The sequence below is a fragment of the Ictalurus punctatus genome, chromosome 14, assembly GCF_001660625.3.
Source record: "Ictalurus punctatus breed USDA103 chromosome 14, Coco_2.0, whole genome shotgun sequence".
NCBI classification, from domain to species: domain Eukaryota; kingdom Metazoa; phylum Chordata; class Actinopteri; order Siluriformes; family Ictaluridae; genus Ictalurus; species Ictalurus punctatus.
Genome location: NC_030429.2, coordinates 19,591,199 through 19,618,482, shown reverse-complemented (window position 1 = coordinate 19,618,482; position 27,284 = coordinate 19,591,199). Strand labels below are relative to the sequence as shown.

Here is a 27,284-nt window from a genome sequence, read left to right as displayed (position 1 = left end):
GATGTCTTTTCAAATATTCCTCAGTGTGTCCCCATGACATCTTACAAACAAGTTGTTAGTGTCAGTATAATAATTTATTAATAACAATTTATTAAATTTGTGAGTGTAATGCAAAACCTAAGACACAAGGTGAATGCTGAATAAATTCTGAGGAGGGAATGTGACCACTATTAAGTCTTGTAATAATTCAGTATGTGCTAACAGTTCACCAATATTTTCCACACTGGCAATTTGACGATGTTGATCATTTGAACTAAAGACTTATTTCCATAGATATCTTGATCAAAGAACATAGCTAATGTTAATCTCTCTTCTTAATCTCAGTTATTTAGGCAGGACTGTGAGACCTTTGGCCTGGTGGTTAAGATGCTAATTGCTAAAAGAAGGACAGCTTCATGCCGCACTAAAAGAAAACCTGATTGAGATTAAGAAGCTACGTCTGGACGACTTCTGGCATTTTAGATCTGAGGTGAATATAGAGCTTAAATCTGACCAAACATATTAATCTGGTCAGGTTTGGACAAAAAACTTTACCCTCCTTTCAAATAGTCAAGCTGAATAGTGCTGGGTTTTTATGCAACAGTTTACTAGTTTGGTTTTCCTTCGTTGTATTATTGCACACAAGATTTCTATATATAGTGTACAATGATGGATATAGCTGTGATGGAAGTACCTTTGTTAAACATTCCTCTTGTGTCTAAAATCTTTTATCTTGTTTAAACTTAAATTAATTTTTTTGTTTTTGTTTCACAGACCAGTTCGTGATTTTGCATTTTAAAACATTTCATATGATAAACATTTGTAATAAACATTCTGCATTTAAGAATGTGTTTTTGTTTCTAAATGAGTAGCATGTAAAAGAAACTTGCATTTGCTTTTATTGCCAAGCTCGTGTTTCACTGATTTCTTTACAACGGCCCATAAAAAAAAAAAATCAAACCAATGGCGCACCACATAAAACAGAACGTAGGACGTCTTTTTCATTAGTTTGTTTTAATAAAAAGAAGCATGTGTACATGTGACCCTGAGATAACAAGGGTCTAACTGCATTGCATTTGGTGACATTTTTTATTTAAAATAAAAAAAAAATAAAAAAAACACAACAACAACTAATTAACAAAAGTGAAGCTGCTGCAAATCACGTCAACTACTGCTACGTCAACTATCATAGTACTTTTGTCTTTGTTAAAAATTTAGGGATATAAAAATATCTGCTTTAAATCAGGACAGTTTTTTTTTTTTTTTTTTTTTTTTTTACAATATATACACACACACACACTTATATTTGCACAGTTAAATATTCACTCAATTATATATGGTACTTTTATAAATATAATCTTTCATTGTGTCAATGACCAAGTGACCAGATATTTAATAAACAGAGCAGTTTGGGTTTTTTTTTTTTTTGCACATTACATGGAATATTACTGAATTGCAAGACAACAATGTATTTTCAAGAATGTGCCAGTCTTGTTCATCAAAAATACTGCAGAAATGTTTTGAGCTAGGGTCAATTTTGGCCTTTGGATGAAGGCAGATAAAATGCAGGAGCTAACTATTGTATTGCAACATATTGGTGACTAGTTTTGATTCTATAAAGTCTATGAAATTATACAATTTTTCCCCTTATGTCCTCGCTTCTTTTTGGAATTTTTCCTTGTGCCATAATGTGGGGATACTTGATTGGGGAGTTTGTCAGCATAATACTGATACCTAGGCTGCCTGGGTTGTGGGATCGGTTGACCCAAGAAGAAACCTTCTTCCTCCGATTCAGAGGAAGATGAGGAGCATGTAGAGCACCAATCGTCATCATCTCCATAAAGACGATAGAATCTCTCAGCAGCCTGGTTCTGCAAGCCGTAATCAGAGTTCGCATGGGCGTGGGAGTGCTGTACATACTGACATGCAGTTATAGGACCACGCTGGAGATAGTCCTCTCTGAAGCACATACGTGCTTGTTCTTTGGGTACTATGTGCAGCGCGTTGTCTGACCGAGACTTTCGGCTCCTTCGTCTGTGGTTACGATGATGCCGACGGTGTCGCTCGTCCTGTTCATCAAAATGGTACACCCTTCTCCGCGTGCGTTCACTCATTGGAGGTTGTCGCACCTCTACATCTTCGTAGTGCCCATTGTCCACAACATCATCTGAGAACTTGACCTGATGAGGCCTTGACTGAGATCTGGACCTCCGGAGAACAGGAGGAATGGGTCGTTCCTCTGGGAGGGGGATCACCTCTTCTGGTTCCTCCTCCTCTACCACTTCTACATGCTCCAGCTCAGACGTAAGGCTCTTGAGGGAGTTGGCACTCCTGTGCAGCATTGAAGAGTTGAGAGTTCCCATGTTGCTTGTTTTTTCACAATCCTGATTCTCCAGCTTGAAGTTTTGTAATGAAAAGGGAATATGCTTGTCTTTAAAATCCCCATCCACTGACGCACCTGGAATAAAAAAAGATTAGATCAGATCTCAGTAAAGATCATGTTTCATTCATGAACTGTATTTTCCAAGCAAATTTCATCTTCATCTATTTCTTTATTGGTTCATATACTCACCTGTGATATTAGATAGTGCTAGAGAGTCCATGGAGTCTCGAACACTCTGCTCTTGCTGTTTAAGTCCATCCGTGATGCATTCCAGTGAGTCATTATACCACTGCTTTTCCTCATGTTTAAAGTTGGCACCATGTTCCAGATCAAGCTCCTGGATTTTCCTGCTGCTTGCAGGTCCAGGGTGACTACCATATGCAGAGTCTCCCAGTCCATCTTGGGAATGTGTCCAGTACATGTCTGTCTTGTACTTTTTACTGGCCAGACTGCTACTGCCACCACTGCCTGAAATCTTTGACTCCGTCTTATTTTTTATCTCAGATTCCGTCATCCAAGGATCAGTTTGTCTGTTGTCCTCCGGTTGCTGGAAGATTCCATGCTCTCCAAACTTAAGAAGCAGCTGGGTCATATAATCTTCATGCTCAGCCCATTCTTCATGGTCCTCTGGTACTTCCTGTTCCTCCCTGTTCCTCCAGAAATGATCGTCGGTTAAGTTCAAATGGGACAGCTTGTTTGACAAAGTGTCTTCCGCATTGCCCGACAAACCAGGGAACTTGTAATTTCCAGCAGGTGTGAAGAGCAGAGACTGGCGACACTGGTCTGCAGAACGACTGCTCTTTCCTGTTCTGACACTGCGACGGGATTCGCGAGATCTGCCAGACTGAAAGGCAGAATCTGACGAGTCTGAGGCATGGACATCCTCCCCAAGACTACAAGCTTTGGAACAATAGATGCGGCCTTGTCTCGGCAGGAACGGGCAACCAAGCAAGGAGGTTTTACACTGGGCACAGCTGAAGCACTCATCTGTGGCATGCCAATGGAGACCATCATATGTCATCTGAGCATGGTCAACCCCTAAATGAAAATAACCGGAATTAGATATGTGTAGATTTTTACCACAAAAGTAGAAGTTGACGTAAATCAGAAGAATCGAATAGGGTTTGATGATGATACCCATGCAACCTTGATGGTAGGATGACATGGGTGATGAATATATTTACCCAAGAATGATGAAGATATGTTTATTTATTTATTTGCAAATCGGTGAATTATCCATTTTGTTTGGCAAATATGAAATAGAATTTGAAAATAAGTCGCATTGGCTTAACTTCTCACTGATTACCAGTTACGCAATCAGTCTAATCACTGTATAATTCACCTATTTTTGAAATGTTCAAGAACGTTAATTTGGACTTGTGTAAGACAGGGAGATTTCAGATTTAATTTTGTAGTCACAGGAATACTGCCAATTGAAATTATGTAATGACCCATTATTCATGGGGAAAGTGTTTGCTTCAATAATAAACCATGGCTATTAACTATGAGTCAGCATGATCAAATTTTGTGCAAAATCACACTAACGTTACTGCGTTTAATTTACAGCCCAAAGGACATGAAGGCACAAGATTGACTTTGGCTTACCAATGTGTTCTCCACAGGCCTCACAGTATTCAGCATACAGGGACTCGAAGCACCCACAACAGTAGGGCCGACCATCTTTCATGATGTACCGCTGACCTCCCAAAATGATTTCACATTCAAAGCAGGAAAAGTGCTTCATGTGCCAGTGACGGCCCTCGGCCTCCGTGCACTCATCGTCGAAGATGATCTGAGAAACATATAGTGTTTTATCTCATTTTGTGAAAGCTGCAAACATCCAGATGTTGAATCAATTGATTATGAACTGATTGAATAAACCGATTACCTCACGTTTCATACATTTAAAATATAGTGTTTATATACTGTATGTTTGCACTTACCTCATCACAGGCTGAACAGCGAGGCTTTAGCAATTCGGCATGATGTCTCCCGCAGTGAATCTTCCCCTCATGATAGAAATAAATGAGATCCACTAGAAGCTCATTACATGTTGAGCATGCAAAACATGCTGGGTGCCAACACAGTTCAGGCCCTGCTCTTGAGGCGAACACTGCCATCTCTCCTCCAACAATGTTCTCCCCACACTGAAATTTAAAACAAAACAAGTCAGTTACATTTGTGTGACTGCATTGTTTCTAAGAATAGTAATAATTGTGATTTGAAAAACTTACATGTTCACAGATCGCATGAAGCATAGCCCTAGGCAGTAACTTCAGAGTTCCGCGCCCCAGTGCCTCCTTTTTTCTCTGCACACTAAACATGTGTAGCTCCTTCTTTTCTTCTTCGCCAAGGGACTGACAGTAGCGCACCTAAGACAGGAATTGATAGCAGTTGTTAAAAGATTTTATGATTGGGTTTGTCCAGTTCTCTTTAAACCATTCAGTGACCTCTGCTTCTTTAGGTTGGGTGTGAACTATCAGAGTGATTTTGTTTAACAACACTTAATGAGAAGGAGGGAAATGTTCAGAGAAAGGAGTCAGACATCTGCAACAAACCTGAGACAAAGCATGCAACGCGATAGTACTTCAGAGCGATAATTGTGGTACACACAACATGCATCAGAGCAGTGTCCTTACACACTCCGGCCTCTGCTAGTAAACCACAGCAATGTGAGGAATCTCTGTGCCACATGTTGTGTCGAGTCCCCCAGCAACATCATAAAATCACTGGCTCAAATGTCTCATTGTACCGTCACCCACAGACGAACAAGGAAACAAAGATGTCCTCTGTGATGGCATGAGGAATCCAGTGTATGACACTAGGTATGAAAACGCATGAGGTTAACCAGCTCCCACACTGGTTCATCCTTATAAAGCAATTTGAGTGGGGACTGAAATGTGATGCAGAAGCACAGTTTCATTCAACAATGAGTGAAATAATAGAAGCTTTATTTTTTTTCGGATCCTGCTGGAGGTGGTGGTGCCCCTGTGGGTTATGACTTCAAACCAGAGAACCAGAGTTGGAGGTTTCCTGGCTCTAGAGACAGCATGTTGACTTAGATCTGGTATCTGGGGACTAGAAGTCCTAACATCCTTCCTTTGATCATAGCCATTATTGCCTTGAGCAAGGCACTTAACCCCAAACTGCTATAGGGCTCCTGCTACAAAGTAACTCTGTGGACCCTCTTCTAGCTTAGCTATAGGAACACTTGAAGTGTAATCATTTTCTACAAGTTTTAACCAGCTTTTAGATGAACAAGTTCCCTAGAAATTTACAATACGTATATGGAGTACGCAAAGCAGACAGGGTGTCAACACAATCCAGATAAACAATGCCTTCCTTCTTGCACTGATGCTCTCCTTGTGTTGATATTAAGGTTTTTTGGATAGGATGTACATTAGTCTTAGTCAGTGTTACCTTCAGCAAAAAAAAAAAAAAAAAAAACCTGATACCTTCTCTTGAGCACATACTAAGGTATATATTATGTTTTGTAAAAGACTGTTTTTAAAAAAATATATTTTTATTAATACTCCATCACAGTATATGATATATCCATTAGTATTTTTTATTCAGTTTAGCTTACCTCATTGTCATGGGGAGGCAGTTGATACAAGAGTTGTTTGATGCGGTATTTCTCTCCTGGGCTGTTAACATAGGGAACCTTATCCTCTGGCAAACATGAGAAGTACAGCTGGACCTGCAAAGCCGATAGGGAACGTTGAAACGTTACAAATGAACCACTGAACTCAGACAAAACTTTTGGAAGTACTTACACCAAGGTGAACCCCATTTTTGAAATCTGGTAGCAAATCTAACTAAATACGGATACAGTAGGTTTCTATTACATCAGCTGTCTTTAACCATTGGAGACTGGCATTTTTGCTTGCTAACATAATTACTGTTGTAAGAATGTGTCTCATCACACCTTTAAAGCTAAAAATTTCCTACCAGGTCTTCGTCATCAACTCGGTAAATGTGAGGCAGTGAATCTGCCCTAAATGAACACCTATCATCCCACTCTCTCGTAATGTAGTTGGATTGACTGATTTATAAAATGCATGTATCATGGAAATATTAGTCGGTCAGGCTGTCCTATTCTCAAGGTGAACAAGCTTGTCTTGGAATGACGTATTTCACTGGCCTGGACATGCTGTTCAGACATCATTGACTGGAAACGAATGAAGAGCACACCTGCAGATACGCAGATGTGTATATATACACCGTGCTTCAATCAAATAGTGAACTGATTACAGGATTGTGAAATGCTGTGTCAAAAGTTAAGGCATACTCCGAGCCTTACACTCAACCAGGTGATAAAAACCTGGCGTGGATGGATTCAAACTCCAATTTGCTCATTTCAGTAGAAGACGTTTGTGATCCGGGAACTGAGCAGTTTTTGCTTTCAGTTCCTATGCTTTGATGTTGTGGATTAGAGCTGGCCAAATATGGCCTGAGATATCTTCTAGGCTACAGCAAGTGCGACAGCAAGTAGCCATAGAACGTCTTGTGCCATGGAATGTAATAGATATTTTAGTGAATCAATTAAATTCCTCCATATTTGAGATAATCACAGAACATTAAATGAATTACACACGATATCTCATCTTGCTGCTTGCTGGTTATTATATCTAGGTAAACATCCCTGTACAACACATTCAATGAGCTGCAGTCTGCTTAAAATATTGCAGTTTAGAAGACAATCACATTAAATAATGCTGCAGTGACATTGTTAAGCAAACAACAAGAACATTTTCTCAAAATCACTTGTTAGGAAAAAAAAAATCCCTTTTATCAGTAGATATTAATAATGCAATTTTCTGAAAGGTCTTGTCATCCTTTTTAATCATCCTTTTTAATTATCTTGGAAGTACATCTTAAAATATTTGCAGCATATAGTAACATTTTAATACTATTTTAAATCACACTTTTTAGTCAAGACAGGTACACAGTCATGCACATAGCACGTATATATTTTACTAAGTAATTGCCTCCAAACTATAACCTTTTGTAAATATTTTTTTACTTCTCATTATATAATGGCACCCTGCTATTTATTTTTGACAAACGACAATCTAACGTCTCTCATCAGAACTACTGGAGTTTACATCAGGATTAAATGGATATTACATATCCATTAGATCATCATCTATGAACAGAAGTGCCTGCCACTTATCTATGATAAATTTATTACTGTTCCTAATTTGCTGTGAAGGGTATATCTATGCTACTACTATATTTCGTTCTGTGCAAGCCAAAAATGTTTTCTTTACTGCGTTTTCCCCTCTAGCTGGTGACCTCGGTATGGGGCATCAGTTTATGAGTGCTGGTCGTAACATTCAGCAGATAAAGAGGATTGGGCTTGTCTCCTCCTGCTCAAGCAGCATCCTGCTGTTATTCAGGCTGCCATTTAAACCTGACAATGAGCAGTAACATAAATCATGCTCATTTCATGCTAATATTACCACCCACTCCTCTGCCTTGGGCAACTAGTTAACAGTGTTTTTGAGTATCTGTGTACTTCCCTGCAATGATCACCTATAACGTTTTCGGGGTAATTTACGGAACGGCAGCTGTAAAGACATTACAGTTGCTCCTTGCATTTAACACAAAGGCAGTGTTTGGATTTTAGTCTTATATTGCTTTAGACCCTTTTCTCGCCCCTCACCCCTGATTGCAGTCATATGTGCTTCTCAGATGAGTAGGGGGATTAGAAAGCCTCTGAGATAACCGTTAAGGCCTTCCCTGTTGACTTGGAAAAGCGCCACATCATCACATTTTCAGTCACGAGAAGCCTGCCTTTGCAGACAGGCTAGTACAGAAAACAGCCGTTGCCGCGAGTGTTCCTCATACTGTTCGCTTAGCTGGCAGTTAGTGTTGATTGCTTTAGGCCATTGTCTGCCAGCTTGCCATAATGACTTGCAGACTTTTCCATGAAACAGTTTGTAAATAAAAAACAGCATATCCTGTTTCCAAGTGCCTGTGGGGTGATGCCTACAAAATGCTCTGCTTCCCTAACAAATGAGTTGGCTGATCTAATTAGAATGAATTAGAACAAGCTTGCTCACCCGATGGAGTGATTAATCTTCCTTTGTGTATAAATCAAGATTGCTTAAGGATAGTTGCACTCTCTATTGTCTGTTCATCGGGTTGTCTAACCCAATGACAGGCTATGAACTCAAACGCGTTCCTAATAACAGTACTGATGATGTGACATGTATCTGTTTGGCCGTCTTTCCTGCCAGTTTTTCCATTCATCTGTTTGGTGAGGTTGCTACAGACAGTAAGTGCACTCAACAAAAGGCTCACCTGTTCTGGTCTTAGTCCAGGTGGAACCCAGGCATACTCCTCCAAAGCACATCCTGAATCATCGTCTGAGGTAGAGCTTCTCTGAAAGCCGAAAGTGAGTTTGCCGACCTTCTGATCCATGTCCAGATGCTTCCCGCTCCTGTGAAAACCACCAGGATTCTCAATGTTCATCATGCAGACCTCCTAGAGATGAAAAGTAAAAGAGAGTTAGTCATGAAACTATATCCGCTGAGTCTGGCAACGGTCAGCGAAGCGCCAGTATTCACTGCGTAAAATACATTATGCTGATTTTTGGCTATCAAACCAGTTGTGATTCATAGTTTTCCCTTGATGGAGAAAACAGGCCTGTAAAAGATTCTGCCTAAAAGTCTACTGGCACTTTTTCACTGCACGGTACGGCTCGACTCTGGTCGCTTTTGGGGGGTTTTCCACTGTGGATAGTACTTGGCACTTTTTTTAGTACCACCTCGGTCGAGGTTCCAACCGAGCCGAGCCGATCCCAAATGTGAGCCATGTACTGAGGGAATAATGATTCTCCTTTACGAGTGGTTCTGTATCGTGCCTGAATAAACATTTAATACATACTTTGCGTATGCTAATATTCTATTAATTGAAAATTATGCATCATTTCTCTCATTGCAGATAAAATTACAACAAAGGTTTCTGTCTTAGATTTGTACATCTTGCTCGTTACCGATTTCCAAACAGGCATTTATCACCGTCACTCCTGTCACGGCTGAATCTAACTTAGTCGTATCGAGCACTACGTAGGGTCTAGGACGGCGTTATTTTACATCCTTAATACGGTCCGTGTTCAGTGAACAGGAAAGGCGTTTGGAATACGGCCTGATCGTTTATTTGTACAGGGCTTCGATAAAACTACATTATTCCTGCGTGAAGGCGAGTAGAAGATGACACCTGTGTTGTGGTGGCACAAAACTGCGGTGGAAAAGTGAGCTCAGAACAGTAAAGTGACCCGAGTTGAGCTGTACCACGCAATGGAAAAGTGGCTTAAGTGTTACTGCTGATAGGACTATGCAGCATTAGGAGCACTTGGGTGGTCACATGTATACTACAAGTCCCAGGCTATTGCAGTAGGCAAATACTGACTTTGTACACATCATTTACATTTTATGACTATACTTGACCATGAACGTTCAAATGTTTCCATTTCTATAGGATTTAACAGATTTCCTCTGTTAATGTTTTTTTTTTTCTTCAGGAAACTGACTAATAGCCAGCATAGCTACATACAACCTGCTTGTTTTATAGAATTCTAACAATTATTATTAATTAGTTGGATACTACAGTAGAATATTGTAAAGTCTTCTGCTTCTTCTTCTTCTTATTATTATTATGTTTCCTCTTTTTTCCTGATTTTTTTTTTTTTTAAGTTTGCTTTCACAAAAGGATTATGCAGTTATGTGAGTGAGTGAGTGAAAATGCATCCTCATTTTTTAAGAAACTCCTCATTCTTCTCAGTGTTCCTGTATGCAGATGTATTCTGTGCATTCTCTCATGATGTGTTGGAAAAAATACTTTGTTCAAATGACTGTTCCAGACATGCCCATTGATCATAAATAGTTGTGTAGTCGTGGTCAGATTTCAGCTATACGGACTTGTACTGCGTGACTTCAGTTAGCCCTAGTCACCACTTTAGCACCCCTCCTCCTCCTCGTCTTCACTCCCTGCTGTGGTTAAGTGGACAGCTGAGAAAGCCAGGCACATTTGATTGTACCCTTTGAAGTGGCATGATGGTTTGGGTCCACATGCTGCATATTCATGACTGTTCAGAGTATCTGTTTTGCTACTATTTACACATTGAACAAAGATTAACGTGTCCACTGTATGAAGTGCTTCTTGTACTGCATTGTGGAGGAATTCTCGCCGATTACGCTCATTGAGTGAGAGTCGCAATTCAATGCGACTATTGACTTTCCATAATCTGGGAAGCCCAGACTCGAGTCTAAGCCATTCACCTAAAATCACCAGTGACCTGCCCAAGGCTGTTGGTATAATGAAGAAAAAAATCAGAAGCACTTATTCGTAGCCTGTAGAACTGGTCAGGTTACCAGATTTGGGGTTTGTTTGTTTGTTTGTTTTTCTTCTTGTTAATCTAAGATCTTTCACATTTTGAGATGCTTATCTCCTCTTTTATTTCTTAACCTGGAAGACAAGATCATTTATTACCACCCAAAACTCACAGGAGACCAGAATAAACACACATATTCCCATTCCAGATATTTAACCCCTTAAACGATCGGCTTGTTATTCTGTTATTCATCTTAAAGCATATTATTCAGTAACTACTATTAATCATTCAGTAACTACACTGAAACTGATAGGAAAGGTATGTAGTTACAAGACTTAGGAATGTGAGTCTGGACCCACGGACAGGTCTAGGGGAGTTTAAAAGTTTAACACAAACTTTAACAAACAACAAAAAAAAAAGTTGAAAGGGACGCCCTTTAATCTTTTACGATCTCAAGTCATTCTCCTGTGCTTGAATTCAATTTAAATTCATTTACCAGCTGCATAATGTGCCAACACACCTTCAGCTGAACGTTGTACTTCAAAGAATTTTGCTCATTTTCACTTCATCAGCACTTCCCCTCGGACACCATGCTGGATTTCAGCGTTTAACTTACTCCATCCTGTTTCATGGACCACCGGGTGGCCTGAAAGCCACTTTTTTCCCCATGCATGTGAACGTGTGGCCATTTCCAAATGTATTCCTCTACTAGCAGTAAGTGTTTAACATCTATTTCTTTTGTAGAAACCCTTGTTAACATGGCTTTGGGAGGCCAAGATGCATCTTTTAGATCCACCCACGGAGAGCCTGAATCCCTCAGCCAGAGGCTGTGCACAGGGGGTCTGAGGGGGTTAGACTGTCACACATACTCATACAGTTGGGGACCAGTCACTGCAGTCACGTATTAACATTTGAGTAATTTGATCTAAACAGATATCAGCTGTAGAAGTTATGGGATGAAGGAAATACTATGTGTGTCCTGAGGAGCTGAGGTCAAGCCCTAACAAACTGAAGTTTCCTGAATCACTAATAGCCATATCTTTGGAATTTAGTTCAGATAAAAACTATCAGCATTAAGTTTATGTGGTTATCTAGGAAATCACACTAATAAGCAAGTCCCCCCCCCCCCATTACTCCCATTATTTCCATTACTTTCTGGATAACAAACAGGCTTACTTTCCTATGTGTGGTTATGATGAGTTCATGTACATCCCAAACTGACGGACTGAACAAAAAGTTTTGAACAAGTGAACTGTCAGAGGCCAAGAAACTTAATATTCACTCCAAGCCTCGTTTGATTTGAAACAGTGCAAAATACTGTCAGTTCTGGGAACTTAGCTAAGGCTCGAATGACAAGAACATGATCCTTGGCACCAGATCTAAGGTCTTAAAAATCTCCGTGTTCCACAAATTAGAGTTTCTCTTCACTACAACAGTCAGGATTAGAGCATTAAGTCAACAAGTCTATATCCCTTTGTCTGTCAGAGATTAGATATATGCTCCAAAAAAGCACTTCGACTCATTCTTCTATACGCAGAGAAGGGAAGCTCGGAAGTATAAATAGGACTATTTGTCCTGAACAACAGCGTGTCAACTTCTTGAACAATACACAGTCCATGTCCATTTCACTGTCCACTAATGTTGGCTTATATATTACAAAAATAACACTCGTTACAAATCCTTTAACTATGTGTTGAGATATGCCGGATTCTTCAGCATGTGAGAATGATAAAATCATAGGTTAGAGTCCTACAAAAGAGCACTATGCCATACAGCCAGTGTACTATATTCCATGGCCAAATGGCTGAAAGGCTTGTCACTGTAGCTAGAAAAGGACCACCTGTACTCAGGCAGGCTTTCATCAGGCAGTTGACTAGAACTTGCTGGTATTTAGCCACAGTTTCTCTGCGGTCAGTCACACACTTTTCTACCTCTCTCACACCATGCTTTATTCAGTGAACCCAGCCTTTTAACAGATGCCTCTATGCCACACTTACACTTAAATATAGGGCAGAGTTTAAAATGTTTAGAGTTTAGAAAGTAGAGCTTTTCATGACATAATGAACTAGTTATTATTTCTTATAAAGCACAGAACTGTACATCAAAGTCAATCAAACTTTTATCATTTCTCCTTGATTTACCTTTCTTGACCTTACCTCTTAACACACAACTCTTGAAATAAGGGAACTCTCCAAAAGATCCTTGTCTTTCTTATTGTAAACAGATCCCTGCATCACATGTCCTCAGGTGTAACGTTTTCCAGTCTTTTCATATCTAAAATCCAGTTGGCTAGATCCTTAGGCCTCCTGTTGCATTTCCTTCCAGTAATATCAGTCTGACCGATGTGCACATCCAGCACACAGCTGGGGATGTGAGAGAGCGCGTGAGCGAGCGAGCGAGAGAAGAGCAGTTCAACCAGATGGCTCCTGCACTTACTGCACTCCTGTGGAGCTCTGAAGCCACTCCCTCATAACCCAGCCTCAACCATTCAGCTTCAGGCCCCCATATTATATATATATATATATATATATATATATATATATATATATATATATATATATATTACACTTCGTAATACACCTCCATATATTTTTAGATTACATTTCAAACACTGAGTATTTTCCTCAGGAGTTTCTTTTTACCTCAGAATTTTCACAGATTTAGTCGAAGCTTTGCTATCCTTCTTTAGGTCAACTGTGTGCTTTAATGAGCCTGGTGTTGAAGCTGTTATTTCACAAGGGCAATGTGGCCCTGCTTGCTTCAGGATGTATCAGGATATGAAAAATTGGTCTATGCTCAGATTCAGAGGCATAACTACACATTTATCCCATTACAAAGAATCTCCTAATTTATTCATTAGAAATATCCAGTGATATACTCTATGTCAACAAGCAACACACTAATGTAGGAAGGCCAATAGTACGTCTTCCCTATCCATGATCTTTCCACTGAATGGCTAGTCAGCATCAGTGTGTGTGATAGGTAGCAGAAAGGACTTGTGTAGGTTTGTTATTACAATGCTTTAAAATCGAAAACTACTGTACTAATGTGTCAGTAATAGCACCCACAGGTTTAATTAACTCATGCATTTCAACTAACAAAACTAGCCAGAGGCAGTATCAGACAGCTTTCCTCCCTAACAAAGCTGAATGGGCCTAAGCTACAGTCAATCTTTCACTTCCCAGTCAACAATGACGTCAGCAGGTCCATGCCACTGTGCCTAAGAAAAGCTCTACATGCAACCCTGTGGGACTATTTCCATATGAATCAACAGACTAGTTCTTATCCAGATCAACCACTTCCACAAGGAAGTTTCATGATTAGTTGCAATATTCTTTAACATCTGCCATCTATTTCACTGGATTTTAGCAGGAAAAGTTGAATTAAATAGAATGAACAAAACCCTGATGTGTGAAGTGCATTTGTTGAATTGACTTTTAAACCCATCCCAGAATATGACGTAACCTCCCAAAATTAGACAACCTCAAGGTTCTAACTTAATGCACAGTTAACCTCATCATCTCTATAATTTCCTGAGGAATGTGCAAAAGTTGGAGGCCTTACTGTTGTTTCAATAAACAAAGCTTGAAGTTGAGTCCAAGGTGCTTGCTTCCTAAACGATGGAGGATGATGGAGGAGCACGAATTCACCCTTCCCAGGGTGGTCTCTGTGGGTAGTCCAAACCATTTCACTGCAAGCTAAGGCGTTTTCGCTCATGAAACCAAAGCTCCCTCTGAAGTCTGCAAAAGGTGTATGATTATACACCCTGACTAATTCAACCGTAATGCAGGTTCATCTTTGAAGTACAACCTCTGGTTTTGGGATGTTAGATAGAACTGATAGAAGTGTTCTGACTATCTTCCGTGCAATGATTGATAAATGACAATGTGGTTGTGTGGGGTGGGTTTTTTTTTTTTTTTTTTTGTGGACAAAGCCATTGTTGCAGTCAAGGACATAGACGCTCAATCCCAGCAGGTCTGAGCCCAAACTCCAGACCTTTGTGTTCAGAGTGAGAGGAAGAAAGAGTTCACACTCCCTTGCATTAGCAAGTCTTTGAGAGATAAACAACCCCACATCCTGCTGTGAAGGCATTCATGAGTCTTTGCTTGGAGTGTTGAAAATGCTGAGTGACCTCTGTCTTCAGTGGACAGGCAACCAAAACATTACTGTATTCACAGTGCAATTTTATTAAGCGAGCATGCAGCAATTACAGAGAATTATGAAACGTTCTCAGGTGCCTCGAGGCCCAGATGGCATAATGGCACAGCTTGCAATTAAAACCTAAAGACCAGTAGTAGGGAGCACCTCTGCAGTTTTTACAGAGGTTTTTACTAGGTGAAGACTCTGGCAACATGCATGAGTTTTTCACACCTCTTTAATTATTGAGGGAACAGTTCTCTGTTACTACTCCCTAATAAAAGTTCTTGTCATGTGCTATAAGTTGATGCCAGCTTTCCCATTTGAGAAGACGCCATGAGTCAACTTTCATTCTGTACATAGTGCACATCTATGCAATTATGTCATAGATGCAAAGTCTTGAGACAAAATTTTTCTTCTTCATACAAACCCCACTTCAGAACTCTGATCTTAGTTGATGATGCCTTACAACAAAGTACAAATAAGGTGAGCTATTATTTATAATTGCCTATACATAAGCTACAAAATGTCAAAATATGTCAAAGTGATTTAAGTAGTGCCACTAACACTATTGTTAGAGTACTAGCTCTTGTTTCACAGGTCAGGGTTGATCTGAAATACTTGTGCAATATAAAAGAACACAAGTCACACATCCCTGACCCCTAGTTGTTCCTTAGCTACATAGAGTCATAAATTTCCTGCCCAGTCTCTAACCCCCCCCCCCCACACACACACACACACACTTCTGCTCAATTGTGTTCAGAATGACCCAAACAGCAGCTCACACCTGGTTTTAACTTCTTTGAACTGTAAAACAGACGCTCTGACCTAACTTGTCCCAGCTCAATACACATCTCATAGTAGAAATACTACAGTGCAGGTTGGAACAAAACTGTGTCCTAAAGTCACAATCCTGATCCACCCAGTTTCTCAATCTCCAAGGACTTGGCTCTTTTCTCTAAGCATAGTCTTGGCTCTCAGAATAGTGTCCTATATTTGACAGTGTCCTAAATTCTACATAATGTGGGCCAATTGTCACATGGTCAGTTGCTTTGACTTTGGTCATACATCAGATTCACCAAGTGTACTCAAAGTCTTGTCTGGTTTCTGGTTGAAACTCAATCATTCAAAGTCCTCATGGAATATATATGTACACTTTTGCATATCCTTGTTTTGTAATTTTATTTTATAGCATCTTTTAAAAAAAAAAAAAAGAGAAAAAAAAAAAAAAAAAAAAGCACTGACTCTGAAAGGTCAGCTCTCACTCCGTAAGGAGTCACTTAGTTTTTCTGACCCTGTAAGGACATGCTAAGAGTTGCAATGATCCTCAGACAAGGTTATGTCCCGGCAATTTATTGCAGTTCACAGCCATTGTTTAAGATAGTGACTAGTTGTGTGCTAGCCATCTTATAAAAGTAAGGCTGTTTCAAGACTTTAATGACCTGCCAATGGCCATTATCAAGACACAAGCATAACAAAGAAAGAGCCATAAAGACCAATAAAGGACCATCACCCTACTGTAACAGCCCTTTGCTCCTGAGCAAGAGGAGGGAAAGGTCAACTGATGGAGTGTTGCTCTGATATGGACTACGCCACATTAGTGCTGACAGACCTGGGTCAATCAGTGGTCCTATAACCCTCAGATAACCCCTTTTAATTGTATATACTAGGACAGGTTAAGCCATCTTTTGTTCAGATATCATAGAAAGTTTACACCAATGTTACATATTGGCAGATCCTGAAAAATCTGAGAATTTCTGAATTTCAATGGCTGGGTGAACTAATCAATATTTTAGCTTTAGTCCAATATTCAGTTACTTTTGTCATATATTCTTGCCTCTACCAAAATTGGGATAGATCTTATGTAGAATTTACTTTATTTCTAATGCTACAGTATTGTAGATATTAAGAACCCTACACTGCCAAAAGTGTCTTGTAATTTGAATTGTAAGTGGGACTGATAGTGTTGAATTTCATACAAATGCAATAGAATTTACCTCATCTGAGATCAGCTCTACTGAGCTATATGATGGAACATTTGTATTTTACCCTCTATTTGACTCTTTCTCACCTAGCTGTAAAGAGCAGAGCTCATTGTGAACAATGGGAAGTGGACTGACACATTCCTACACTGTTAAGGGTAGGAAGTCCTTTTATATTGTCACACTATACACAAAGACCATGTGGCAGTCTAAACACATACACTTGGACAAAGGGAATGTTTAGTCCAAACAGGTATATTCTGATAGGAGAATTTGCCAACAAAGCAAGAAAAATGTCAAAAGTTGATTGGTGTTATAGAGTAGTCACATTATGGCGGATTAAATTTCTGGAAATAAAACTAACGAAATCATCAAACACATCATTGTGTTTGTTTTACTTTTGGGTCTGCTCACATCCATTTCAAATTTGCATGTACCTGACTGTAGCCTTAGAGAAGGTGGTTTAAATAACAGCACTTTTAACAGCACTTATTAAGCGCTTTGGAATAGAAAAAAAACAAAAAAATAACCAAAACAGTGAATCGCCAGTGAGTTCACATAAATTATAACTTGGAATTGACCTGAAAAAGTGTTTCCAGTTCTCACACATCATGTGAATATCTCCCAGGCTGTCTAACACTTCGGAAGGAATAATCTAATGGCCCAACATTCGACAATACTCAGGAACAGTTGACAACGTTTTCCAGCCCGCAATCCTTCAAATCATTAACATTCCTCAGAGAAGCGCTCCGTTACAGTTTAAATTTTTTTTATAACCAGCTAATTGAACACACGTCTCAGTGGCACTGTGCATATCTGTCTGCTGGATGCTTCACTTTAGACCTGACTTAATTGGGCACAATTTAAATCATTAAAGAAGTAGGGAAGCTGAAATGATAAAAGATGGTGAAAGACGGTTGAGTTCTTCTGTAACCCTTAGACAATACGGATGTACAGTGGGGTCCAAACGTCTGAGAGCACTACTGAAAATGCTTCTATTTTGCAACAATTTTCATAAAAAATTATATTATTCACAACAATTTGAGGGAAAAGTAATAGATTTGAAATATTTACACGTATTTCAGAGCTTCTTAGTGTTTGGTATGTCACTTTTTTTGCTTTAATGACAGTGTGTACTCAAGTGGGCATGGACTCCACAAGATTGTACAAAACCTTATGATCCATTTGAGATCAAATGCATTGGAGTGTCGTCTGAAAACGTGCTTCAATATAACTGATTAGGCGTGAGGAAAATCTGACCTTTCATACAAAGCAGTTAACATGGTCAATATCAAATGCCATAAATGTAATATATTTGCTTAAGTTTAAATAGGGACCTAGAAATAAATATTTCAGAATAACAAAACCTTGTGTTTACTTCCTATTTTAAACAAAAAAAGAAAAAAACGATGTTCAGTGTGGTCTCAGGCTTTTGGACCACACTATATATCATTATTTGGTTGTTGCTCCTTGGTCTCTACTCTCCATGTAGTCATAGATAAGTCTAGATATGGCAGTCTGCTTAAAAAAAAATACATTGGAAGGTCAGATGTCTGGGTTCCTTAGTAAAGCACACAAACCTGTGCCCTGTTAAACCATTGTCAGCGTTATACTGATGGTGTTGATGGATTTGACCTGTGACGCTATGACGGTCGGATGTTTTTTGTCTACTACGTTGACAGGCTGCTTGACCATGGCAATGGTCTAGCGTGACCTCAGTAATATCACCCATCCAATGCTGACTCAGGGTTGCACCGTCACCCAATAAAAGAGTTTCATTGACTCTTATAAACCACATGTGGCTGTTGCCTCTCTGTCTGTCTATTGTGAGCACTAAATTGCGTTTTATTCTTCCTCCAAAGGTCAACCCTCTACAAACTTTTACTCCAGTTTCCTGTTGTTCTTCCCGAAGCAAATCAAACACTGCAGACTGCTGACCTGAAGAGACTGAGGTTACAGTTTGTGGTGGAGGTCACCAATCTTTTCCATTAAGCATATTATTAAACATATTTTCTAGGTGCAGAGAGTGTGTTCCTAACTATTTTCTTCACTTTCTCCAGACTGTTATGGCTTTCTTTGTGTATCAATCCTATTGTTGGACATCACAGCCATCAGGCTTTACTGGTCACAAGCTGTTTGTTGGAATTGTGTTTGTTTCTAAAAGTAAAAAGTGGAAAATTATGGTTATGTGGCAAGGCATAAAATAAATATAGACACTTTTTTTTGACGTGGTGACAAGCAAAAACGCAGTTAAATCACTTGAATGTCATTGTTGGGTGTCAGTTAAAGCATATAAGTTGGGTAGAAAATAACGGGTGTGTCGATTTATAGTGTGTAAGCTGTGTGTGTGTGTGTGTGTGTGTGTGTGTGTGTGTGTGTGTGTGTGTCATCCCATACACATCTGGTTGGCTGCCATTCCAATGTTTTCATTCACCCTCAAACAGGAAGACAGTGTGAGCATTCCAAACAAACTCAGCACTCTTTGAACCCCCATCATGTATGCTGGAGGCAAGACACTCGTCTTTGTCACCCCCTCCCTCTGCACCATTGTGGGCTGGAGGATGACACTGGGAGGTATGTCCTCATCCTGCTTTAGTCAATATTGACCCACCTGTATGTTGACCCCAGATCCTACTGATGCTCACGTCTGTCATAAAACTGTAGGAACCTCACTGACTTAGCAACCTGTGTAAAGGATACAACACAGCAACTTCAGTTTTAAAAATGATTTACAGACAAACCTATCTTGTTGGTACACCTTGTGGTACTGTAGTATATATTTTTCTATGTGCAGATTGTGTTCATCTTCCTCTAACCCTTTATCGGTGTCAGTTTCTAATCACACGTTGTTGTTGGCTGGATATTTTTGGTTGCTGAACTGTTCCCACCGAGAGTGTTTACATACCTGCTAATAATCAGATCATTATCGAATGTCGGTATTTATCGGATTACTCAAGTACCCATGTCAACAGCATACGCTGAGATCTTAAATCAGATTAAGACTTATTGGATTTGAAAAATCTGAATAAGCCACACAGATTTTAGTCACCAGCACTCGGGTTACTGTGCTGTTTGGAAATCCCAGCTATGCTGTTGCACCTAATGTACTCAAAACCCACACCCATTCTCATATCACTACCATGAGAAATAATATGTAATGAGCAGTGCTGCCTTTTCATTGGTGGAGGAGAGCTGACAAATGGGCTATAGACAGTAACTTATACCGACACGGTGCACCTGAAAAACTAGAGCACATACAGTGGTGAGCTCCCACATACAGGGAGCTAGTTTAAACAGACTGGTTTAAAAAGTAAAGATACCAAATTGGCTCAAAGTATTGTGTGTCAGTGTATGTGGAGATCAGATAGATTTCCTCCATCTGATTATTTTCCCAGGCAGCAGCACTAGTGACAGTTTAAAACCGTGTGCAGTGGATTCCACTAGTGACATGCCATAATCAAATGGCACAGGATCTCTAGCCTGTTTTGTCTATCAGACTGTCTCTAAAAGACACCCTCCAAGACTCTTTTTGAAGTATTCCAAGGGTGACATGTCTTAACCAGCTCGCCAAGTAACTTGAAAAGTAAATTAAAAATAATAATAAACCATAATTCATATGCTTCTCATAATAATCTGCTGTCAATCCATTCTGTTGAATGTTGCGTCAGTCTTATGGCATAGCATGCAGATTTGAAATTCCACTCCTAATGCAAGTAATCAGCATTAGTTGTATGACACATAAGCCCTTATTAGTGGTCAGTAACATGAGCATGTGCTCTTCACATAACTTTATATGATCAGTAAGATCAAATGAGCTGCTGTTTTCCCAGATGGTACCACAGACAGACTTTGTCTGGCTTCCTTCTCTGTCCATTACCAAAAATGCAGACTTATATATGTATACACACACACACACACACACACACACACACACACACACACACACACACACACACACACACACACACACACAGAATGGAAAGCTGTAGGAGCATGCTGTACTTCTGTTTGGATGCCGAATACAAATATGGGTGTTCATAAGTCCTACCTTGAAACTATATAATCATTTCTAGCATGATTACCATGAGTAAGCCAATTAACAGCGCACTAACAGAAAGTACTATATCATAAGCCACCGAAGCTAAATCTACAAAAGCTAAAGCTCCAAAGCTAAATCTCTTTAATCTCCAAAGCAGTGTTGATTAAAACCACTTTCAGCCGAAGCCTTCGTTAGAGTCAGCAATTATAAAGTGTAAGATGATAAAAATGCTATTAAAAGCTCCACTAGTGCGTCTCTTTACCGTGGTTCAGTTTTAATTCAGTTCATCTAATATATTTAGGCGAGCATACTTCTTGTTACAGAGGGGACTAGTGACTAGGAGGTTTGAGGTTCAAATCCCACCACTGCCACAAAGGCACTGTTGGGCCTTTAATGTGTTATCTTACTATTCCTATTTGTGTCTTTGCTGAGTGTTTCTGAAACACATTTTAAGTGATTTTAACTCTAAAACTGTGTGTTTTAATAATCTGCATCTCCAACTCTCATGCTGTTTTTGCTAAAAACCCACCAGTCATCAATATTCATTAGCGGAATCCAAATGTTCATTAATGTTCACAAACTGACTCACACAAGTATAAAAAATATGGCTGCTGCTCAACATCTGGACTCATATAAGCCTGAATCTGTCAGAGAATATCAGCAAAATACTCGGTACAGTTTATCAGGATTAGGGCAGTTATAGTGCTTCTACACAGAACAATGCAGCTTGCCACGGCTCAGCAACATATCCAAGCCAACTGTGTGTTGCTTTGCCATCGTGTAACTCTACCCATGAAATGAAGAGTTTCTCTAAAGGTTATCAAGTGACAGGCACGAGTACTAAAATACTACTCTGAATAAAAATGCTTTTAAAATCAAAGCGAACATCTCCCAGTTGACGTTACAGTGTGTACGGTGCTGCCACGTTTCTCTCCCATAAAGTAAACTACTAAGCACAAGATACAGTTGTTTCTACCATGCACGAAATCAAAGCCAAGTCTCAAATGAATTTTTAGTGAAAAGACAGACATTTAAAACACACTCGAGTAGCGCAGAATCTTAAATGTATTTCTACACCATGCGTAAGGGCCCTAGTTAAGCCGTTCGGCTTCATTATATTTATCCAGTATGTAGGGTGCAAACAAAGCTGTTTGGGATTTGCCTTAACTAAAAGATGGTGGCTATTACTTGGATCACAGGAAAGAAAGGTTAAATGAAGTTACATTGTGATAATGAAAAATATTGCTGCGTGTCAATAAATAAAAATTAGTCTGAAAGCTGAAACTTTTGCTTAAGCCTATGACGTGACTTCTTAAATCATGCAGAGAAAGTACTCTTGAAAAGATGTAGAACCTTTAGTAGACAGTCTACACTACTGATGATTTTTGATGAGTTTAGAGAAGTGACTGCTGCCAGAGACATTAATGTAGGTGCTTCTGTGACCATTGTGTTTGACCAATCAATGGTCTTTTTTTTTTTTTTTTTTGTGAGGTAGGTCACATTTACATTTATGGAATTTGGCAGATGGCATTATCCAGTGCTACTTACAGAAGTGCTTTGAAGTCTCTACCAATAAGTACATCTTAATACTGGTTCACTAGGTCAATCTACAAATCCTTTTGGGAAGGTTAGTTGGGGATGTCACAGCTCGCCTCGAATAGGACCAGGACCAAGGCTGAATTTGGATATCTCTACTACCCTACTATTCAGTAGGTGAAAAGCAGTACTCCAAAGGAGTAGTTCTCAGTATTCATAAAACAGTAGGCGAGAAATACCCGGATGACCTACTGCTTCCGCTGAGATTCTGCAGTATGGAACCAGCGGACACTGTGGACGCTGCGCTATCCCAGAAGACAATGGGACAAGTGAGGAAGGGCTTTCAGAATAAAAAAAAAATGGCGGAAGGCAGCATGTCGGCTCCTTTGAAGTTATAGTTCACATGACCGTGCCAACATGGTGGATGTGGTATGCCCGGATTGTATTCATACTACACACATATATACCGAACAGTACGTACTGCATCAACGTCCGAGCAGTAGGTATTGAATTGAATGCAGTACGTACTGTCACAGTATGTGATTTCGAACACAGGGAAAGTCTTGTTTTACAATGAAAATAACAGCAACATGGAGGACTATGGGTAATCTGCAGAGCCCAGCTGATCCATGCTACCCAGTGGAAAAGTAGTAGTTCATCAATCTGTGATTCTGAGTGGTTTGTGCAATATGTGCTTATTTTGTCACAGCTAAATTGAAGAGACTACAGTAGGTACTTTCTCAGTGTGGGTGTAACTCAAGAGTTTAAAAACATCTAAAATACAGGATAAGACAATTTTCACAATATATCCCCTTTAGTGAACGGACAGTATTCTGTCTCCCTTGTAATTTGCAAGAGAGGAACTGTTTACTACTCTTACTCAACTGTTTACTACTTGCAGTCGCCTTAGACACACACACACACACACACACACACACACCTAGCACGTGTGTGTGTGTATTTGTCTAAGGCGACTGTGAGTCTTGATACAAACAGAAAGAAAGGGTAGTAAACAGTTGCTGTCTTTCATTGCAGCTAATGTTTATTTTTCTTCCTGGTTGACCATCCACACCGTGATAACTTCTGTCTGATCCAAGAGCAGTTCAAATGGCACTAAGCGGCCGCATACGCATAGACCACCATCAACTGAACAAGCCACATATTCTAGAGCAACCAGCAACCAGAAGGCCAAAACCCTTTTTTGGGTAGCCAGACCCTCGTCCCCGCAGTCTGTCTACAGCAGGAAAGCCCAATCACTGCTTCTTGTCTCAGCTATGAAAGACAGTGTTATTCTGTCATGAGTGCCATGAGTTCATTCACCCACTTTTCTTCTCCCCTTTCCTCTCCTTTCTCCCCTAGATGGACCATGTGAAAGACTGCCAGAGGGTCTGGGTTTGGAGCAGTTAGCACACGAGTAGGCAAACGGTGATTAATTTGGGCTCACACAAACGCCTCTCTGTGTATGTTGCACCAGCCCAGGCATTAAATCAACAGAGAGACGTACACATGCTGGCACTAGGGATTAACTGTCGACTTCTATGGCACATACATACACACACCATGTTCCATCCGTTTACACTGCAGTGTAGACATGTCCTTGTTATCTCGCTCCAATCTAGTACCTTGCTGAAACACACTTATATTAATGTCCTCCTGTGTGAGGGTCTAAGCCTTGAGCTGTAATGGTAAAGCACTCATATGGAGTCAGAGACTTCATGGAGTCTCTCCTGCCATTTGGCACAGACACAAGGAACCAGTCAGTCAGAAGGAGAGAGGGAGAGGGAGAGAGAGAGAGAGAGAGAGAGAGAGAGAGAGAGAGAGAGTGTGTGTGTTGGGGTTATGGCTATTAGAAAGATGACCCTGTTTTTCATTTATGAAGCTTGGGAGATTTAAACAGCAAAATGACTCATTAAAAAATCTAATAAAAATGGAGATGGAAAATAGATTAATACTGAGATTTGGTGTATTTTTTCCCCCACAGAAGTGTGATATGAACCGGTTTTTAAAGTGTTGCCTATTTAGAAGAAATGAGCCTATGGCATTTGGTTTTGCTTTACCGGTATCTAGAGCTTCCTAACAAGTCAAATTACAAATTTGAGCAAGGGTTTTTTTTTCCTTTCACAGGAATACTAGTATCACATTCTATTCTTGGAGAAGCATGCTCAATTTGTCTTCAATAAACTTTATTTACAATAACTAGTGACCACTTTGTACATTGTTACCCAATACACTACCAGAGGCTTTGTTCTGTCAATAGCAAGCTTCCTCAGTGCCAAATTTTATTGAATGCCGCGAGCATGTAATACCCAATATAACCACTAGAGGGTGATACAGTGTTTCTATACATAAAAATACATGTACATTTTGATATTTCTTATTTCTAAAGGAAAGAGAATAATCTATAAAACGTTTAAAACGGCAAACTCTATTTTTTAAAACCATTTTATTGAGGTTGAAGAATACATTAGTATTACTCACAGGATGAGGTGAATTTAGATCATACTGTAATATTCGGTTTAATGTCTGCCATGCACAAGGTCTGAGATTATGTAGTCCATTGAATGTAATCAGCTTTCAAGTTGCAAATAGGGGTGTACATTCTCAGAAAAAAAGGTACCAAACTATAGCTAAATTACCCTCGTCACTGCGCTTGTACAATCAGTGGTATCTTTAGTAGCTTTAGCCGGATATGTGAAATAGAGTAACTTTAAAATAATAATACAGTACATAATTGGACTTTAGGGCTAACTGATGTACTTTGTACCCTAAAAGCTAGTTAAATGTACACCGCAGGCACCTTCTCAGGTAAAAGATATGTACAAAAATACAAAATATTTTCCTTTCATGGTACCACCCCACAGACAAGAACAAGTACAGTTTGGTACTTTATTTATGAGTGTGTACAAACTACAAAATGATGTAGGACAAGAGCAGTTTGGTACTTTATTTATGAGTGTGTACAAACTACAAAATGGTGTAGGACAAGTACAGTTTGGTACTTTATTTATGAGTGTGTGCAAACTACAAAATGGTGTGTGTCAAGTGTAGTTTGTAACTTTATTTATGTGTGTGTACAAACTACAAAATGGTGTAGGTCAAGTACAGTTTGGTACTTTATTTATGAGTGCACAAACTACAAAATGGTGTGTGCCAAGTGTAGTTTGTAACTTTACGAGTGTGTACAAACTACAAAATGGTGTAGGTCAAGCACAGTTTGGTACTTTATTTATGAGTGTGTACAAACTACAAAATGGTGTAGGACAAGTACAGTTTGGTACTTTATTTATGAGTGTGTGTCAAATGTAGTTTGGTACTTTATTTATGAGTGTGTACAAACTACAATATAGTGTAGGACAAGTACAGTTTGGTACTTTATTTATGAGTACACAAACTACAAAATGGTGTAGGACAAGTACAGTTTGTAACTTTATGAGTGTTTAGAAACTACAAAATGGTATAGGTCCACTCAGTGACTGGATTCTTGCAGTAATGTGAATAAACCTGAGCTCAGAATGTCACATTTCACACTCGTTAACATTATTTTTCAGATGAGAACACGGATAAGGCTGAGGCTAAGCTTTAAAATGGCTAATGGTTACGGCACCCTGTGAAGAGCAGTTGGCACCAAAGTGACAGGCAACAGCTGAGCCTCAGGCACAAGGCCACTGTACGCTCGGCTTTTTTTCAACACGCGCTCTCCTAACGACTTGCCTACACACGCAAAAAAATCCCCCACCACACCAAATACACTGGCTAGACAATCTGCAGCCATGCCTTCATTATTCCGTTCAAAGCACACTTTGATTACAGGCAAAAGTTAAAGATAAATGTTACGGCTGTGATCATTAATTACAGTACCTGAGAGTAATAACCTCGCGCGCGCGCGCATGAAAAGTATTAACAACACAACACAGTCACGTGCGCGCCTTGGTGTGATTTACTCTGATAGACTTGGCTTTTGATTTCCCTTTCTGTGCAGCTGCGTTAAAAAATAATGACAACTGAAGAAAAAGAGACTTACGTGAAAGTTTATCCACGGACACACTAATGACCTCGAGCCCAATAGTCCTTTATCTGAGTGCGCAGTTGTGCTTGGGTGTCATTGGTGTTAAAGCTGTCCCTCGTGCGTGAATCAGACCGCGTCCAGACAAACGCATATAGTCCTGTGAAGAGCACAAGTCTGCATGTCCGAGCTTCAGCTAATACTGATAGAAACTCAATCCTCTTGATATCAAGTCGTGCTAACTGTGTGCTACCTCTGCAGCAGAATGTACTTCTCTCTCCTGAATCAGGAGCACAGAGTAAATGACATGAGCTCTGTTGCTCTGAGCCTATTGGTTTAGATCCACCCTCCTCCCTTCAGAGAGAAACACATTCTTGGCTGTCTGGAGTGGAGCAAGCCTGAAGTGTGTTAGACTCAGGCAAAATAACAGCAGCGTTATCATATATATATATATATATATATATATATATATATATATATATATATATATATATATATATATATATATATAACACAGTCTGAACATGTTAAATGTACTGTAAATGTTAATGTGTATCTTTATCATACCGGAATGCAGAATGTGTACTTTTATTTCAAAGATATGCACATAGGGGAGAAAAAAACACACAAACAAGTACCTTTCCTTGTCACTTTGGGGGTACAGAGTGCCAAAAATACCACTATTGTGTATCTTTTCAGTGGTAATGTGAACGTAGTGTACTTTAAAATGGTTTAAGCTGTGTAATCAGACCTCGAGGACCACGCTTGAATTACGTTGAATTAGCTTTTATATTAATAATTTAAATGTACACTGTATGTGGATTTGTGGTTAGTACGTTTGCCTCGCACTTCCGGGGTTGGGGGTTCGATTCCCGCCTCCGCCT

The 27,284-nt window shown here is 39.6% G+C and overlaps 1 protein-coding gene across 3 annotated transcripts; it reads right to left on the bottom strand.

The window, feature by feature from the left end:
* Positions 1-872: 872 nt before the first annotated feature.
* On the bottom strand, positions 873-26,705 carry prickle1a (prickle homolog 1a). 3 transcript variants are annotated; one of them, XM_017485414.3, is made up of 9 exons: positions 26,419-26,705; positions 19,434-19,507; positions 8,672-8,854; positions 5,949-6,062; positions 4,597-4,734; positions 4,306-4,509; positions 3,968-4,154; positions 2,552-3,400; positions 873-2,437 (listed from the first exon to the last, which is right to left on the bottom strand). In XM_017485414.3, exons 3-9 carry the CDS (start codon positions 8,843-8,845, stop codon positions 1,602-1,604), a joined length of 2,502 nt encoding a protein of 833 aa, XP_017340903.1. In that variant the 5' UTR covers positions 8,846-8,854; positions 19,434-19,507; positions 26,419-26,705; the 3' UTR covers positions 873-1,601. The 3 variants fall into 3 exon arrangements, with proteins under 3 accessions (XP_017340903.1, XP_017340904.1, XP_017340902.1); XM_017485415.3 differs by lacking the exons at positions 19,434-19,507; positions 26,419-26,705 and adding an exon at positions 12,860-13,161; XM_017485413.3 differs by lacking the exon at positions 19,434-19,507 and having other exon boundaries at positions 874-2,437.
* Positions 26,706-27,284: the final 579 nt, after the last annotated feature.

Excerpts from the sequence above, each read along its gene's own strand:
- prickle1a (XM_017485414.3), bottom strand. The coding sequence starts at position 8,845 with ATGATGAACATTGAGAATCCTGGTGGTTTTCACAGGAGCGGGAAGCAT. Across the intron at positions 3,401-3,967 it reads GGCCTGTGGAGAACACATTG|GGGTTGACCATGCTCAGATG; the intron begins GTAAGCCAAAGT and ends ATTTTCATTTAG. Across the intron at positions 2,438-2,551 it reads AGCACTATCTAATATCACAG|GTGCGTCAGTGGATGGGGAT; the intron begins GTGAGTATATGA and ends TTTTTATTCCAG.